This window comes from Protopterus annectens, chromosome 3.part0, assembly GCF_019279795.1.
Source record: "Protopterus annectens isolate FY-2018-M chromosome 3.part0, PAN1.0, whole genome shotgun sequence".
In the NCBI taxonomy this organism is placed as follows: Eukaryota; Metazoa; Chordata; order Ceratodontiformes; family Protopteridae; genus Protopterus; species Protopterus annectens.
The window spans coordinates 901,418,185-901,435,283 of NC_056731.1; the positions used below are offsets into that span (position 1 = coordinate 901,418,185).

Here is a 17,099-nt window from a genome sequence, read left to right on the forward strand (position 1 = left end):
CCCTAATTATCACCATTCTGGATAGGCAATATAACAAAACCTTTTTGTTACACATCCTGAACCATAGAAAAAAAGCTGTATAATATTAACTCACAAATATCAACAAACCTGGCCCCAATTGGATACCATTATAGCCAACAAGCTCAAAAAGCCTGTATAGAACTTACAAAAAGCTCCATACTACGTAGCCAAAAAGGGGGCCAAATACCGATATTCAAACCACCTAAGATGGAGATAAAAAAATATATATATTCTTTATATCTTTGGTCAGTATTGTAAAAAGCAAAAACAAAATAAATATATTAGAAGAAGCTGAACCTGATGTCCTAGAGACCACTTTACATGTTTTAAAATGGATAAGTCATATACTAACCATGGGCCAAGAAATCAAATGAAACTAAATAGTCCCTTACAAATGTATGCCCAAATGAATTCTTGCATCACAAATGCCACCTAAAAAAGAAATAACTCAAACCCATAAAAGACAAAAGCCCAGAGATAGAGGGGGGAATAAGACTAACACACCCAACTTCTGCCACCTACAAACCTTCACATATATAGATATCCAAAATAGTACATATATTACCTGTTAAATGCCATATAAGAGAGAGAAGCTCTTATACCAACCAAATTTATCACATTTAGATTACTGTTCAACCCTGGGTGGCCACGGTGGGTGGTGGTGCAAGCATTGCTCCACAGCAAGAGGTTCTTCTCTCGGTCCGTCGCTGAGGTGCTTTTCTCTGTCTGGAGTGTGCATGTCCTCCTGTTCCAGGCCTCGGTTCCGGCTCGGTCCCCTCCCATCCCCTCCCACATCATGCTGTGGGTGGGACACTCTAAATTGGCCTTAGGTGTGAGTGTGCTTCTGTGGAAGGTTGGGGCGTGGGGCTGGCAACACAACAAATAAAACGTGCCATCTCCATCCAGCGGACAGAGGTGTCCGCTAGGCGAATTCTAACCCTAACTAAGCCGAGAAAGAAGAAGAAGAAGATTACTGTTCAACCCACAAACAATTGTTAAGGCCAGTATGATAAAACAAACTTAAAAGTTGTCCAACCAAAACACGTATATAAATGAGGCTAATACCTAGATGTTATTTAAGGAATTCACATATAAGACATTACAATTTTATAGTGAAATAGCCCCTACCCTGTTTATAAAACTAAAAATAATAATGATGGCAGTACATAAAAAGAGGAACTAAGAAATAACTTGAAAAAACCCAACAAACCAGATTCAACAAATGTCTAAGTTTGTCGTAAAAATAATAACGTTCAATATCCAAATCATTGCAAAACATGGTTGGAAACAAACCACAATCAACCAATATTTTGTACTTGCAAATAAATAGTCCTCAGAAAATGTCCCGCCGTATAAAAGAAAGTCACTTCAACTCCTGGATCCAAACGGTCACGAACTGCCGATACGAACCCAGATCAAACTGGGGACATCCAAACGAACAGTCAAAGCCTTGAAAAAACAAACAGCATCCCCAACTCAAAATTGGCTAAGTATCCACAATGTTTAAGGGTGCTCCACACTATTCGACCAAAATGAACAACACCATACAGGAGAAGCCATCAGCAGGATATAAACAACTCCAATAAATCCAAAACGCATTCCTGCACGAACGGCATGTGCACGGCCAAAAACCAAAATCCAAGCCAGAAAAAAGGCCAGCACCCAACTCCTGTGACGTAGGCAGTCCTAATTTATTTTATTTCAAAGAAGAACAGCAAAAAACATAACCGTACACCAACATGGTTGTACCGGTTTCGGCAAACCTTCCTCAGCAACCAAACATGATGTAACAAGTAAAAACAAAACCCAACATGCTCTCTTCTTATAAGTAAATTCATATTGAATGCATTGGATTTTGGTTTTTGGGCGTGCACATGCCGTTCGTGCAGGAATGCGTTTTGGATTTATTAGTCATATTTGTACCTGTTGTCACTATTTGTAAAACAGCAAAATAGATTGAAAGAGGGTGGCCACTTTTTTATTCTGGTACTAAGTGCGTGTGTTATGTGGCGGATCCTGACACCTGACAGGCAGCTGACCGTAACTTTCTCCTTATTCAACCTAGTGAGTGGGGACATCAGTGTGCCTTACTATTGAGTCACCTATAACTAGTGTATTGGGTAAGTTGTTTTGACTTATGGGCTTTGGTTGAGTGGCACACTGTTTATTTGAGCTGTGTGTCTCATGGTTTGTGCTGGGATGTGGTGGTTGTTTGTGTTTCTGCCTCTGAGGTCTCTGTTTGGGCAGATGTTTATTGAGACCCTCTGCAAATGTGGGTGTGTGTTTTGTGTTACTATGTGAGGGTTATGTTGATGTAAGTTCTGGAGGGCTGTGTGTTGAATATGGTGTGGTGCAGGTGTTAACCTTCTCTTGACTGGCTTGGCTAATCCAGTCTTGGCTGGAGAGTGCTTGGTTTCCAATTTGGTTATATATGTGCATCTCTCACAGGTCATAGTGTTGGGAGGTAAGAGGAGAGGGTTGTCTGTGTACATGAGGCAGTTGCTACATTGCCTCAGGATGTCAAAGTTCACCAGGTTGACAGGAGAAAGCACAGGCAACTGACCTTTAGACATGCCTCGATATGAGCTCAATATATTAAGTACTAAAGCCTTTTACAAGAGAAAATGTCACTCAAAGTGTCTGAATCTGTACAGAGCACTGACATACACTTGAGGGGAAACTAATACATAGACCCTGAAAATTTAAGGATGAAGTATTTCGGCAGATATTCTAAAGTTAGGAAGAAGTCAAGCAGTACTTACTGAAAATAAAGAATTAGTTTGTCAAGAATGATGAAAAGGGGGGAGTCGCATGAATGGCTGCTGCCTGTCTACTACTAATGCTGGTTTCAGCACAGCTTCACTCTGTTGGGATACAATGCCCTTTTGCTTCTTCTCTCACCAGAAGGAAAATGTTAGCACCAATCCCTAGAAGAGAAGTAGGCCATGGCCTGTTTGGTGATTCAATCTTGTTCCAGATGTTGCAAGAGTCTGCAGGCTTGTAGCCATTTTCTGGTAGATGCCTTGAATAGCAACCAGACCAATCAGGTACTTTAAGCACAGACACTCACTCTCCAACCAGATAGAGTCAGGAATCCATGCACTCTGCTCCTACTCTCACCAGGATCAGAATATAAGCACAGCTTCCAAGCTGTCACCTATAAAACAGTTAAGCTTTCTGGTGATCATCAGTCTCCAGAAAGTAATGTAACTGCACTCCTTCTCTCACCAGGAGAAAACAGAAGCACTAATTCCAAGATGACTACTGAGAGGCAGGATGTGAGCTCTCCAATAACTGGTGGTCTTGCAATAGATGCTTAAAGGTAAGATGAAAAAAAATGGTTTATCCTAAACACTGCAGTGTGGACTAGAGGAGTTAGATGTGAAAGTAGGTTACTTAAGTTTTACCTGTCTAAAATTTTAAGTTTTGGTGGAGAGTCACTATTTGTAAAACAGCAAAATAGATTGAAAGAGGGTGGCCACTTTTTTATTCTGGTACTATGGAATACAGTAGGATGGCCAATACATTTAAATAGTTGAAGGGGAGTGATTTCACAAAATGATAGTTTTGTGCTTACTCACACCAACCAGTAAAAGCAGAGAGGAAATGAGATATATGGTCAAATTAACATAAGGGGCAGGCAACTAGAAAGACGGTGGTGTTTAAGAACACAACAGTAACCAGGTGGGAACATTTTTGTCTGACTCACAAGAGACAGAGCTGTGGTATCTTTTCAAGTTTTAATATGCAGTTAAAAGCAGAATACAAGTAAAACACAGTGTAAAGAAAACAAATCACAGTAGACAAAATAGGAAAAGGCAATAAAGCAATACAGAATACAACAAATAAAAAGCAAACCAACCTATTCCTCACAACAAACTGCAGCAGAGTCTGGGTGAGCCTTTCCAGTAAAGCCTGGGAGCCAGTGTAGGGGAGAACCTGTGATTTCCCAACCAGTGACCAATGTTTCTTTTGAATAGGGTCAGGGATTAACTCTGCTTCATGTACATGAGCTTATTCCATAGTCCAGGGGTCCTTTGAGAGACATATTGGTCCGTCCAGCAAGTTTTGCTTATGTTGCAGGCAAAGTTCAGGCCCTTGAATCTAGCGTTTCAGGGTATTTGTCTTGTGGATGTGCAAGTGATCTATAAGAAAGATTTGAAGGATGCCTGTATGCTAGGCATAGATTGCATCTCATAACCTGTAGGAGACTGACTACAGGGATAGAACCTTAAGGTGCTTTGTTTAGGACCAGGTATTCATGCCCTGGATCCTCCTAGTGAGGAACCTTTGAGGATGTTCCATTGTTGCAAGTGCCTGGTTAGGTACATGCCAAAGGAGAGGGATTGTACTCAATGGTGGGTCTGATGAGGGCCGAGTAGAGTGGTGCTATTACTTCCTTGTGCTTGAATGCCATACCCTTGATTTTGATTTGCGCAACGTAGAATGATTTTCTTAAATTTTGGCTATGTGTTGGCTGAATGCCAGATTACTTTCTACATATGTTCCCAGATCTCCAACTACTGCTTTATGTCTTAGGGATGTTTTATCGATGAAGTAATTAGCTTGGGTAGATGATTCTCCAAAGAGCTCTATGATAAATTTCTTTGCATTGAGTTTTAATACATGGCTTTCTCACCAGTCATTTGTTTGTGTTAGACCCTCTTGTAGGATGTTGGTGTCTTGGGGGAATCTGAGATAGCCCCCAAATATGCAGGCATTTTGCAAAGTTGATGAGCCATAGGCCTTTGACATTAGTCTTGACTTCCGAGAATTAGCTACTAAACAGAAGTGGACCCAGCATGGAGCCCTGAAGTATTCCACTGGTGACCAATCTCTTGGTGGAGATTGTCCCATTGATCCTGACTTCTTGAGTCCTATTTGTGAGCCAGCTGGCAGTCTGATGAGTTAGGTAGGGATTTTTGCCTAGTTCCGAGAGTTTAACAATACCTGACTGGGGTATTGTATCAAACACCTTGGCCAGGTCAAGGATGCTGTATGCACTGTTTTCCCTACATTCATAGCCATGGTGACTGTTTTGTAAAAGTCTACCAGATTAAGTAGGCAAAACCTTCTCTTAAAGCTAAACTGGAATGGGTCCTGTGTCTGTAGGGTGCCAATGTCCTTATTGATCATTTCCATGAGAATTTGTTCCATGGCTTTCAAAGTAAACTTGTCAGAATGCTGGGTCTGTAGTTCCTAGGGTCAGTTGATGGTCCATCCTTATGAAGAGGGATGCCCATTGCATCCATCTATTCACCTGGTATTAACCCGTTTTGAGGCTCTAGTTAAGGGGGTTTTCAAGTGATCCTTCTAGGTCATGTTTTAGGCCATTTATGATGCAACCAGGGATATTGTCGGGTCCCAATGAAGCAGTGTTTCTGGCCTAGCAAGCTTCTCCAGGACCTGCTCCTTGCTGATAATTTGAGGGGATATGCTAGATGGGATATCACAGGGGGGGGGAGGTGAGTGGTGAAGTTAGAGCTAAAGTTATCAGCCAGTAGATTTGCTAGGTCACCCTGTTCAGTGTAGGTCGTACCATTTACCACAAGTTCTGCATACTACTGAGTATTACCTTTAAGGTTTTTTACATAGCTGAAGAAGATTTTCATTAAACTGGAAAGCTATCCTGACCTTGTAATTGGCCTTGTTGGACTTTATTACTTAGATTTGTAGTTAGTTGAATCAGTGTTCTTGTCTCTGAAAATGCCATTTCTGATTTTGACTGTGACTTTTTTCTTTTGTTATATAGGGTGTTAAGGTAAGGAATCTCCCAGTGTGATTTGTTTTTGGTGTTAAAATCTGGGTTTACTTTTTGTAGGTATGGCAGCATATGTGCAGCCATTTACTTGTTTGTACAGGATTTCTTTAAGTAATTCTGTATAGGTAGCTGTGTTCTTCGGGTTTGGGGAGTCGTGAATTTTGATGGACTGTTGCATAATAGTATGTCGTTTACTTTAGTATCGTTCAGTTGTGTTTTGGAGGTTGATATTTATTTCAATAGAAACAGCTTTGTGGTCAGACTTCACCAATGAGGTTGTTGCAAGTTGAGGGGGTTGCAGCACTCTCACACTTTGTTGAGTACTAGGTCCAATATTTATAATCCTTTGGTTCAAGAGTGCACTGTCTGATCCAGGGTGTATGTTTTGATAAAGTCCAGGAAACGCTGTGCTGGTGAGTTAGCAGTGCATATTCTCCCGTCTATAGACAGGTAATAAGTCTCCCATGAATAGGATATTTGGTTGGATGGTGAGCACCTCTGGTAGATCTAGGTAAGAGTTGAGCTTCGTGGGTCATAGAGGGTGACTAGTAGCTGATCAGGACATGGTAGGGAGCCTTATCTATGGAGACTTGGACATGGATTAACACTAGGGCATCATCTTGTTTAATCAACCTAGAGACGTATTTGCTGCTAACGGTTTACCTTTATATCGTCGATCCTGATATGGGCGACACGACTTCCGCGAATGGCGAAATGCGAACGTCTCCAACGTCTAATTCCGAATAAGTGAATGACAAAACCTTGCCCCTTTTTGACCCATGGTAGCAATGCTGTGGAGGTGTGGCGCGGCCGGAAATGTCAAATGTTTTTCGATATTTAATATTTTTTGCGGTTTCGGTTCGCGTAAACTGCGTCGATTAAGTGGCTGGTCGACAAAGTGTGATCGATATAAAGGTAAACCACTGCTAACATAGATCGAGACACCTCGGTTTTCAGTCCTGTCTGTGCTGCTGTTGGTTTTAATATGTGGTAGGCACTGGGGGCCTTCCACTGCCAAAGTACTTTGTGATCAAGTCTCGGTAACATCAGACTCCTACATCCTCCAGAGTGAGTAGAGCTTATAGAGTGTGGAGTGTCTCCAGGTATTGAGCAGTAACACCTTAAGATTTATTTGAATCTTTTTTCCTTACTATGTTGGTAGTTTTGTCATTTTGACATTGCCTAAAAAAAGGCTTTAAGGGGATGGATAAAGTTTTAGCCAATATCTGAAAGCCCCAAGGGAACAGGTGTACACCATCATTGCCAAAGCCAAGTGGTCTGTTAACCATGTCCTCCCATGCTGATAGATATTGGATTCCCCTGGAGAGACATCAGAAACTAAGATAATTATTAAAAACAATCATTTTGTATTCATACTGTGGCACCATCCTTGGTGAAGGTAGAATGCTGTTCATTGCAAGGCACATACTGGTCTGTGACACACATTTAGAGAGATCCATAATAGTCCTTTTCTTATAGTCCAGTGAGGCTCAGCTCAGGCTATTTGTACCATAATATAATGTTGTTGGTACTTGTGTGCAGTGAATTGAGTGTATATGTGATATTGCAGGTCCTGGCCCCAGATAGGCAACTTACTGTTATCTTCTCCTTGGCCAACCTGGTGAGAGGAGTATCTGTGTGATGTACAATAGAATCCTTTATGGCAAGAGTACTAGGTAAATTATATGCTCCCCTTACAGACTTTGTTCTTGGGGGATCATTGGATGTAGGCTAATATGTGGTACTAGGTGTTGATTTTGGTGTGTGCTTTAGTGGTTGCTGAGAATAGGTGTTGCCATGACAGCTTAGCAGGTCTTTGAGGTGTGGAGAGGTTCCTTTTAAGCGTCTCAGTGTAAGAAGGTCTGTGTGTGTGGTTAACGGTGTATGTGAAAGATGTAATTTGTGTGTTCTTGACAACTTTGTTTGCAAGTGAGATTTTTGTCTCCAGGGATGTTGGGTCTGTACATCTCTCTCACTGTGTTAGTTTCTTTAAGAATTAAAAGGTTGCCTGAGTACATGAGACAATTCCTACATTGCCTCAGGATGCCCATATCTACCAAGCTGGCCAGAAAGACATTAAGAAATTGCAAATCCCTTTTGTCTGGACTTTGATTAGGGTTGGGCTGTTATGGTTTAGGGACTTAGTTTTACAGGGATCACCTGAGCAGTGTCTAGGGTTAAGGGTAGATGTTAGTGCTATAATCTAATAAGTACTGTTTGATGTGCTAACTAGCTACCCTAACCTTAGCTCCATGCTAAGCCTTTCTGTGGTATAGGTTAAAGTATTGCGTACCAGATTTGTAGATTTGCTACTATGCAGGGTACAGCTTACCACCACTGCTCAGTAAACAGTTCCACAAAAAGGCATGTCATTTCTAGGAGACTGAAAAAAAAATTAAAATTTACTCCTCTGCCCTTTGGCCAATAAACAACAACACTTTGACCTCCCTGGAATGCTTCTCAACTCAGAGAGACCAGGTAAACACCTTCCAAATGATGAATGATCCAGGAATGTCTTAATGTAAAAGCACAGCAGAAGTAGCTCTCATGTACAAATTAACACCAAACAACGGTCTGTAAAAAGCCCTTTGGCAGATGAAACAATCTCACTTTAAGCCAAGTTGTCAGACTGACCAGGCTACTTTACTACTGACAATAGAATAGCAGTCTGTCGTCTTAATGTAAAAAAAAAAAAAACACGCACTTTGGTTAGCCAAAAATGAAAAGGAACCAACTAGCTACAATAATTAATTGTCCCTTTAATCCCCATTGTGCGTTTTCCAAACCAGGTAGACCAGGCCACCTTTCTACTCCCATTAGACTTGCAGTCCCAGTCTTCTTAATGTAAAAAAACACACTTGAGTTAAGCCACAAGTGAAAAGGGATAAGAAACAAATCAGATAACTAGCTGCAACAAGTAATTCACGCTTTAAGCCTCCCTGTGTTTTCCAGTTCAGGCAGACCAAACTACCTTTCTTCTGCCACTAGAATTGCAGTCCCAGTTGTCCTAATAGAAAATACACACTTCAGTTTTGCCACAAGTGATAAGGTACCAGAAACAAATATAACAATTAGATACAAGTAGTTACAAAGGGATTCAAAGACAGACTAGGCAGCAATGGAGAACAAACACATGCACGCACACACACACACACACACACACACACACACACACACACACACACACACACACACACACACACACACACACACACACACACACTCACTTTAAGGCAATGCCAGAGTACACTAACAGCCTAAGGTAGGACCTTCACAGTTTCTTGTGTAAGTAACCAGTAGGATAAGCAGAGGAGATATAACTGGGAGGAGCTTCTAGGGTCAAGTATACAGAAGACTAGATTGGGAGGAGCTTCCAACGCCAGATATACAGTAGGGTCAGGCATCTCAAATCCTCTAAGTATAAAATGACAACAGGAATATGGTGAGGGGGTGGAGAACCAAATTCAGAAGAGAGCTAGTAAAAATGCAATAAAATAAGAGCCCAGTCAGAACACCTAGGCCCAGTTCAGAAACCATAAAGCTCTGTAGACTATAAAAATGCCTTAAATCAATAGCTTCAACTTCAGGTAATGAGCAAACACAACACACAAAACTGATTTAAAAGGCAAGATAAGTGCAATATTGTAAATGTAGTAATGTTATTTCCGTAAATGCAAGATGTAGTCCAACTGCTTTGTTTTAACGTTTCCAGCAGTCCCAAGAAACTGGTGGAATCCTTACGTTAACAGGATGTATAATAAAAGAAAAAAGTCATGACCAAAATCAAAAAGAGCAACTCTCGCAGAGATAAGAGCAGTCTGATGCAACTAAAGAAAAAACTGTGGTCTAATAAGTCCAACAAGACCAGTTACAAGACCAGGATAGCCTCCCAGGTTAAGGACCATTACTAGGCTGCCTTCACCTATGTCGGGAATCTTAAAAGTAACAGCGGTGTGTGTAGAACTGGTGGTAAATTGGCACAATCTTCACTGACTAGGGTGACCTAGAAAAGCTCCTGGCTGTGAAATTTAGCTCTAACCCCCCCCCCCCCACTCCCCCCTTGAAATCCCTTCTAGCGTATCCATCCATCTATCAACTGAGAGCAGGTTCTGGTAGTGCTTGCTAAGACCAAAAACACTGCTTCAGTATTCTCCAACAATATTCCTGATTGCCTTCTAAGTAGCATAAAATGTGACCTAGCAGGACCTTTTGAGGCAGTCTTCAACTGCAGCATCATAAAAAGTTACATACCAGGTGAATTGAGAGCTGCAATGGTCATCTGACCGCAGGAACTACAAGACTCATCAGTCTGACAAGTCTAATATGCAAAGCTATGTAACAAATCATGGAAACGTTCAACAAGATCTTTGGCAACCTACAGACACTGGACCCATCCCAGTTTGGTTTTAAGGGAAGGTTTTGCCTACTCAACCTGGTAGACTACTTCCAGAGGGGTCACCAAGGCGATGGATGAGGGGAAAACCATGCATAATGCCTAGCTTGACCTGGCCAATGCATTTGATATAGTACCCCAGTGAAGTATTGTTGGCAAACTCTCAGAAGTAGGCATAAATTCCCATATAATTGGCTAGATTACTGGCTGGCTTACAGGACCAACAAAGTCAGGATTGGTGGGCCCATTTATACCAGGAGACCAGTCACCAGTGGAATACCACCATGACTCTGTGTTGGGCCAGCTCCTGCTTGGCATCTACTTCTTGGAAGTAAAAGCTAATGTCAAAGGCCTGTGGCTCACCAAGTTCGCAGACATGCATCTGGAACATTTCTCCCCGGGCTGCCTCTGAAAATAGGCCCTCCCCTAGTCAGACTTTCCCGGTCAACAAATGTTAAATACGTGAATGAATGTTATTAATGTAGTATCAAAGAAAAGAAGCCACAAAATACCTGCAAGAGTCATTCTCAGGAAATGTGTGTGTGTGTGTGTGTGTGTGTGTGTGTGTGTGTGTGTGTGTGTGTGAGGAATGGGGTTTTATCATTTTTTTTTAAATCTGCTGCTATGATTGTAAATTTCTCAGACATTCCACCGATACGGCAGTGAAGCAACTGTGAAATCATCTACAAATAAAAAGTTAATGTATTCCGCCATGTGGTGACTGTGTCCCCACGTTTCCATTGCTCCTGAAATAAGAAGATATTCACACTCTGCATATAGGATTTGGGCTGATGTTTGCATTATTTTTTGCAAGAAGATAGTGGTCAAAGGATTATGTTAACCAGCTGGCATACCTCTCGACTCCTATGATTTAGGCATTGAGCAATAATTTTGGCCCTCAGATTTAGCCTTGCTTCTCTTAGAGTTACTTATGCTCCTAGTAAAGTCAGACCTGTTTATGTATAGACGCCTTAAGTAAAGTAAGCCTATACAAAGATTCTTTGTATCCCTAATGCTGTAGTATATGAAAAACTCCTGTTGTGAAAAAATAAGTAATCCTTTTTCTGATTCTGTACTATGAGTTTTAAAGGCTAGTGCTATAATTTATAATGCCCAGAGGTTCAGGGGTATGCCAGCTGGTGGTTTGGGAGGGCACATAACTGGATGGAGGTAGCAGTCACAGACCCCATTTAGAAATGAGGAACTGTACAGGTTAAATACAAATTTATGATGAGCTTTCATAAATATTGATGGTTTCTCTGTGATTACTGTAACTGGGATGATTTTCCTGATATGTTTGATAAGTGAAAAATGTTCAATTTGAATGTTACATTTAAAATACATTTTTGTGTAATTTTCTTGAAAGGAAAAAAACTGAAATGAACAATGCTTATTTTCTGGTGCAAGATGTCATACCAGTTTTATAGCAAAGATAAACTGAGAAAATGTATCATACTTTTTGTAACTTAACATATAAAGAGCAGCATTAAACTGGAAATGTAAACTTGTTTTTCAGTTGTTGGATGCATTGGAATTATCCCAGAGTCCTTTGCTTTTGAAAATCTTAACTGAAATTTTATGTCGAGACAGCAAACATTCCATGGAAGATGCTTTCCAGACCGGTTTTAAAAAAGTTATTCGAAGGTAAATTTGTAATTATGTGCAAGCCAATACTATTAATACTAAGTGTCTTAAATGATTTTCAGTTTTGCTTTTTTTTTTCTAAAGAATTATATGTATATAATCTATATACTTCAAGGAACTGCATAATACAGACAATTCTATGTATAAAGAATATGTCGGGTACTAAATATTATGTGGAGTAGTATATGGTTGACTGTTTAACAAAGGTGCACGGGACTAAAAGTGTACTTCTAAAGATCTACATCGCACACGTTTTGGTATTGACAGCCAACTTGATAATGTGTCTTTTTAATGTAGGAAGAAACTAGTTGCTTCAAAAAATGACATGAACATGGGAAGAGCATGTTCACTCCACACAGAAAGCAGCCTATCTGAGAACGGAACTAGATTGCTGTGAGCGAACAGTGCTAGCTAACGTGCTGATTGCATAGAATCATAGGAAGTTAGTAGGCTATTGGCCCTGAGGACCTTCTAAGCCTAGCCAAGAGTTTAGCCCATGTTTAGACAAGTCAGCACCCAAACCCCCTGTCTAGCAGGGACACCGGTGGAATCCGAGGGGTATAGTTTCTGTTTCTCATCCAGTTATCCAGGTTGTTCTTAAAAAGGGATAATGAGATGCTCTGCTTGACGTGGAGAGGGAGTCTATTCCATAGATGGGGGAGTCGTCGGGGCACTAATCTGTCCCGCCAAAAAGTCCTGTTGATGTCACAGACCATGTCGCGTGTGTGGGTTACTCGAGTGAAGCTTGACTTGCGGATATGCAGCAGTCCCATCAAGACAGGATCTGAGATTGCTTTGTATGTCAGACAGAGGTCACCTCTGAGGAGTCTGTATGAAACTGAGTAGAGGGACAGGGCTTTTAGCCTATCTGTGTAGGATAGATGTTTGAGGCTCTGGATTCTTCTGGTGAGGAACCTCTGTGGTCTCTCCAGCTGCTGCATGTGCTTTGTGAGGTGCATGCTGAAGGGGACATTGTACTCAATTATTGGCCTTATAAGGAAGAATACAGAGGTGTTATGACCTCCTTGTCCCTGTATGAGATACCCTTACTTATGAGGTGGGCCATGTAGAAAGCTTTCCATGTAACGGAATCAACATGGTAGTCAAAAGTCAGGCTGCTTTCAACCTGGACGCCCAAATCCCTCATGACTGATGCGTGCTTAGAACGTTGTTATTAATATGATATGTGGGGACATCACTGTCCCCAAAGGGGGGATGATGATGAATTTTTTGGCATTCAGATTGAGACAATGTTTCTGGCATCAGTCATTTGTTTGGGTGAGACCCTCTTGGAGGACGTCTACATCACTTGGGGAATTGATAACCGCGCCCAGCTTGCAGTCATCTACAGACTTGGTCAGCCATAGCCAACTGGTTTTGGCCTGCACATAATAGATGTATATCCCGAATAACAGAGCCCCCAAGACCAATCCCTGAGGCACGCCACTCATTGAAGATCTACTGCTTGAGGTGGGTGCCCCTATTTTGACTAGGTGCGTTCTGTCAGTGAGCCAGTTTGCTATCCATCTGATAACATATGGATTGATGCCTGGTTGAGAAAGCTGATCTATTATGCCTGAGTGGGGAATAGTGTTGATGGCTTTGAAGGTCAAGGTAGGTGGTGTGCATGGTCTTTCCCTCCTCCATGGCTTTGGTGACTGTATCAAAGAGGTTTACCAGATTTAGCATACATGACCTCCCCTTGACAAAGCCAAACTGTGTGAGGTCGAGTGTTTGGAGGTTGCCAATGTCCCTGTTGATGCGGTCCATGGTAATCCATTCCATGACCTTGCAGATCAGGCTAGCTAGGCTGATGGGTCTATAATTTCCCAGATCGGTGGATGCTTCACATTTGTGTAAAGGGATGACAGTGGCTGTCCACACAGCTGGGACAAAGCTGGTACTCAGGCTTTGGTTGAATAGGGTGCCTAATGGTGCTGCAAGTTCATGCCTGAGTTCATGTAGGATGCAGCCTGGGATGTTATCGGGTCAAATGGAGGCTGTATTTTTTATCTTTGAGAGGGCAGTGATGACCTGCTCCCTAGAGATAAGGGTGGGGAGGCAAGTACTGGGGATGACCTGATTTACTCATGGGGGGGACAGAGGGGTGAAGTTTTTGCTGAATCCGCCAGCCAGTAGGTTGGCTATGTCTACAGCATTTGTGTATGTGGTGTCCTTGACCACCAGTTCTGAACAGATCTGGGTGCTTCCTTTGAGATTGCGGACATATGTGAAGAAGGCCTTATGATAGTCTCAAGTAGATGTGGCCAATTTGGACTTGAAGTTGGCTTTAGAGGATTTCACTAGTGCTCTTAGTTTGTTCAGGCTAAGGAGAGATTGCTTCCAATTGGGCACCTGCTCCTTCTTGGTCCTGGACAGCATTTTTTCCTTTTGTTATATAGTTTATTTATTGCAGATGTCCACCAGACTGGTTTGCTCTTCCTTGCGGAGGATGATTTTGTCCTGTCAGATATTCCTGATTCCATACATCTATACAAGTGCTCATATAATACTTTGGTGTAGATTTGGACATTGGTGCCAGTTCCAACAGAGGGGGAGGGGGTCTGTGAAGCTGTTTATTATACCATCCCTCAAGAGGTTGTAATCAGCTTTGGAGAAGTTTTTTTGTTTGACCCTAGCTAGAGAAGGGGGGGGGGGTCAGGAGAGATGCTGACTTCGAAAATGACAGCTTTATGGTCAGATCTTACCAGGGAGGATGATGCTGTAGGGATGCTGCAGTGGTTACTCATGTTGGTTAATACCAAGTGCAAGATATTATCACCTCTTGTAGGGGTATCTGGGAATTTGCGTTCTGGCATGAGTAGTTTGTCCAATCTATGGTTGGGTAGTTAGTTGCCTAGGGTCAGGTAAAGGGTTGAATCTTGATAGATTTGAAGAAGTTGAGATAGATGGAGTGGGCATCTTCAGTCAAATTTGGGGGCCTGTAGCTAGCTATAATTTGAATAGGGTTTTTTTTCACTGGTTATCTGCACCTGGAGTGTCTCCTGTGAATTGTGAGTCATACTGTTTGACCAGCCTGGAGGTGTGTGTGTGTCCTTAATATATATTGAAACTATACCTCCTTTGGCTTTGCTGAACACAGTTTGGGTTATGAATGTATGATAGGATGAGTAACCAGGTAAGGATGGGGTGCTCTTGGGAGCTTTGAACCAGGTTTCTGTGACTGCACAAATGTCAGCATCTTCTAGGGTTAAGAATGCTTGCAATGAGTGTAGTTTCATGTTTAGACTCCTAGCGTTTAGCAGCATGACCTTTAATTTGCATTTTGTTGAAATTTTTATGTTGGTTTTATCAACCTCAGGGCTTTTCCTAAGAAAGGCACTATAGGGAAGGCAGGGGCCTTTGCCTGAAGCCCAAGTGAGACAGATGCAGGCCATCTCTAGCAAAGCATCATGGTCCGTCAGTCATATCGTCCCAGGCTGTCAGGTTCACGATCCCTCTGGAATGACACCAGAAACTAAGCCAGTTGTTAGTCAATCATTTTCTGTTTGTATTGAGCTGCTTAAGGCTAGGGACATACCTGCCTGAGATAGTTCAAGTTCAATCATGTCTCTCTTCATACAGTCCATGGAGGTAACGTCTCAAGTCATTCACCCAACATGGACTATGACAGAGTCATAACAGTACCTGTTGTTGAGAGACTTGAGTGTGTGTGAGATATGGTGGATTCTGGCACCTGACAGACAACTAACTGACTTTCTCCTTATCCAGCCTGGTGAGAGGCACATCTGTGTGCTTCGTAATGGAGTCTCCTATGATGAATATGTTGGGTTTATGGTTAGGCCTTAGTGGTTGCAAGAGACAGGTGTGTGGACTATGCATGGTATGTAGTGTGGAGGGTTGTGGAGTTTGCATGTGTTTTTGCCTCTGAGGTCTCCATTGTTTGGGTATGTTTTTGTTGAGAACCTCCACATATGTGGCTGTGTCTTGTGCAGTTGTGGGTGGTGTTTTAGGTGTAGTGATTGTGTTGATAACCTTCTCTGTGCCAGATGTTCTGGCTTGTGAGGGAGAGAGCATAGACTCTAGGTTCTTAATGTAATTGCATCTCTCTCAAATTCTGTTCCTAGGTGGTAATAGTAGATGGTTGTCCGTGTACATGAGGCAGTTGCCACACTGTCTCAGGATGCCCATATCAACCAGGCTGACAGGAGAAACCGTAGCAAATTGTCCATCCATCTTTGTCACAATCTGAGGGAGAGAGAGGGCAGGGAGAGCATAAGGGATAGGCTTAAAGCCCAAGTACTTAAACTAAAACTAAGAAGCTTTGAATAACAATTTAAACAGGCTAAAACCAAGCAGTAATAAATGCAGCAGAAATAATGCAGTTGAACACTTTAGAGAACAAGTAGCCGAAAAAGCAAGATGAAGTAAAAGAGTAGGAGAAGGAAACACAAATACTGTAAAAGCAGCTTGTAAAGATTGGGTGAAGATAGGTGAAAGCTGCCAGCTTAGCCAGATAGAATTTTGGAGATGATTCTGTCATCTGTAAATATTAATTTAAACCACAGGCTTGTTGTCTTAAATGGTAAAAATAGTGTTACATGTAGAACTGGAAAAAATGTAACCGTGCATTCTACTGACCAAGTAAAGCATGTTGTGACCCTTTGATGTTAAAACTCGGATCCAATGAGTCTAGAGTGAGACATCCTACCTATTGTTTTAAGGCCAGAGGTAATGGCCAGAATTTGCATGCATAAATGTCCTTTATTGCTTTGGTTTCTGCCCAGAGGTGAAAAATGTAAATGTAGTTTCTGTTAGCCTGGGAACCCAGGGAAGTGTGAGGAATGATGTAATGTGAACCAGGAATGTGATTTTAAAAACAGAGAGAATCAGAGAGCAATTAAGCAATTTTGTCTTGACCATCCAACTCACCAGCACTGTCTTGCTTTATATGTAAGTTTATCTTAGACTTGTGTTTTCTCTTAGAAGTAGCTAGAAACTAGAAAGATTAGACTGTGTTTTTCTGTGATGTCAGAACTGTACTACTGAATTATTTTAAGTATTTCTCTGTGATATCTGAACTCTTGACTAGCACTGTGTCGTAAAACTATTGTCTTGTGTTTCGACTCTTTGTTATTAAATATTTTTAAACTCTTTCAACTGTGGCTGTTTTTGTAGACATTTAAGCTCTTTAGAGTATTTGCATGCCTTTGGTAAAATTGTACAAAGCCACTTCAATAGCTTTAGCCCTGGGCTACATTACCAATTGGAAAGTAATATTGCACAGTAATAATTGGACACCCTTTTAAGGGCCTTTGA

At 41.6% G+C, this 17,099-nt stretch overlaps 1 protein-coding gene across 1 annotated transcript in view; it reads left to right on the top strand.

The window, feature by feature from the left end:
- Positions 1–17,099, top strand: part of PRKDC (protein kinase, DNA-activated, catalytic subunit) — a 4,917,417-nt gene that overhangs the window by 2,755,602 nt on the left and 2,144,716 nt on the right. The window contains exon 35 of the mRNA XM_044065724.1: positions 11,692–11,819. Within this exon, the coding sequence (XP_043921659.1) occupies positions 11,692–11,819 (128 nt within the window). The remainder of the gene's footprint in view (positions 1–11,691; positions 11,820–17,099) is intronic.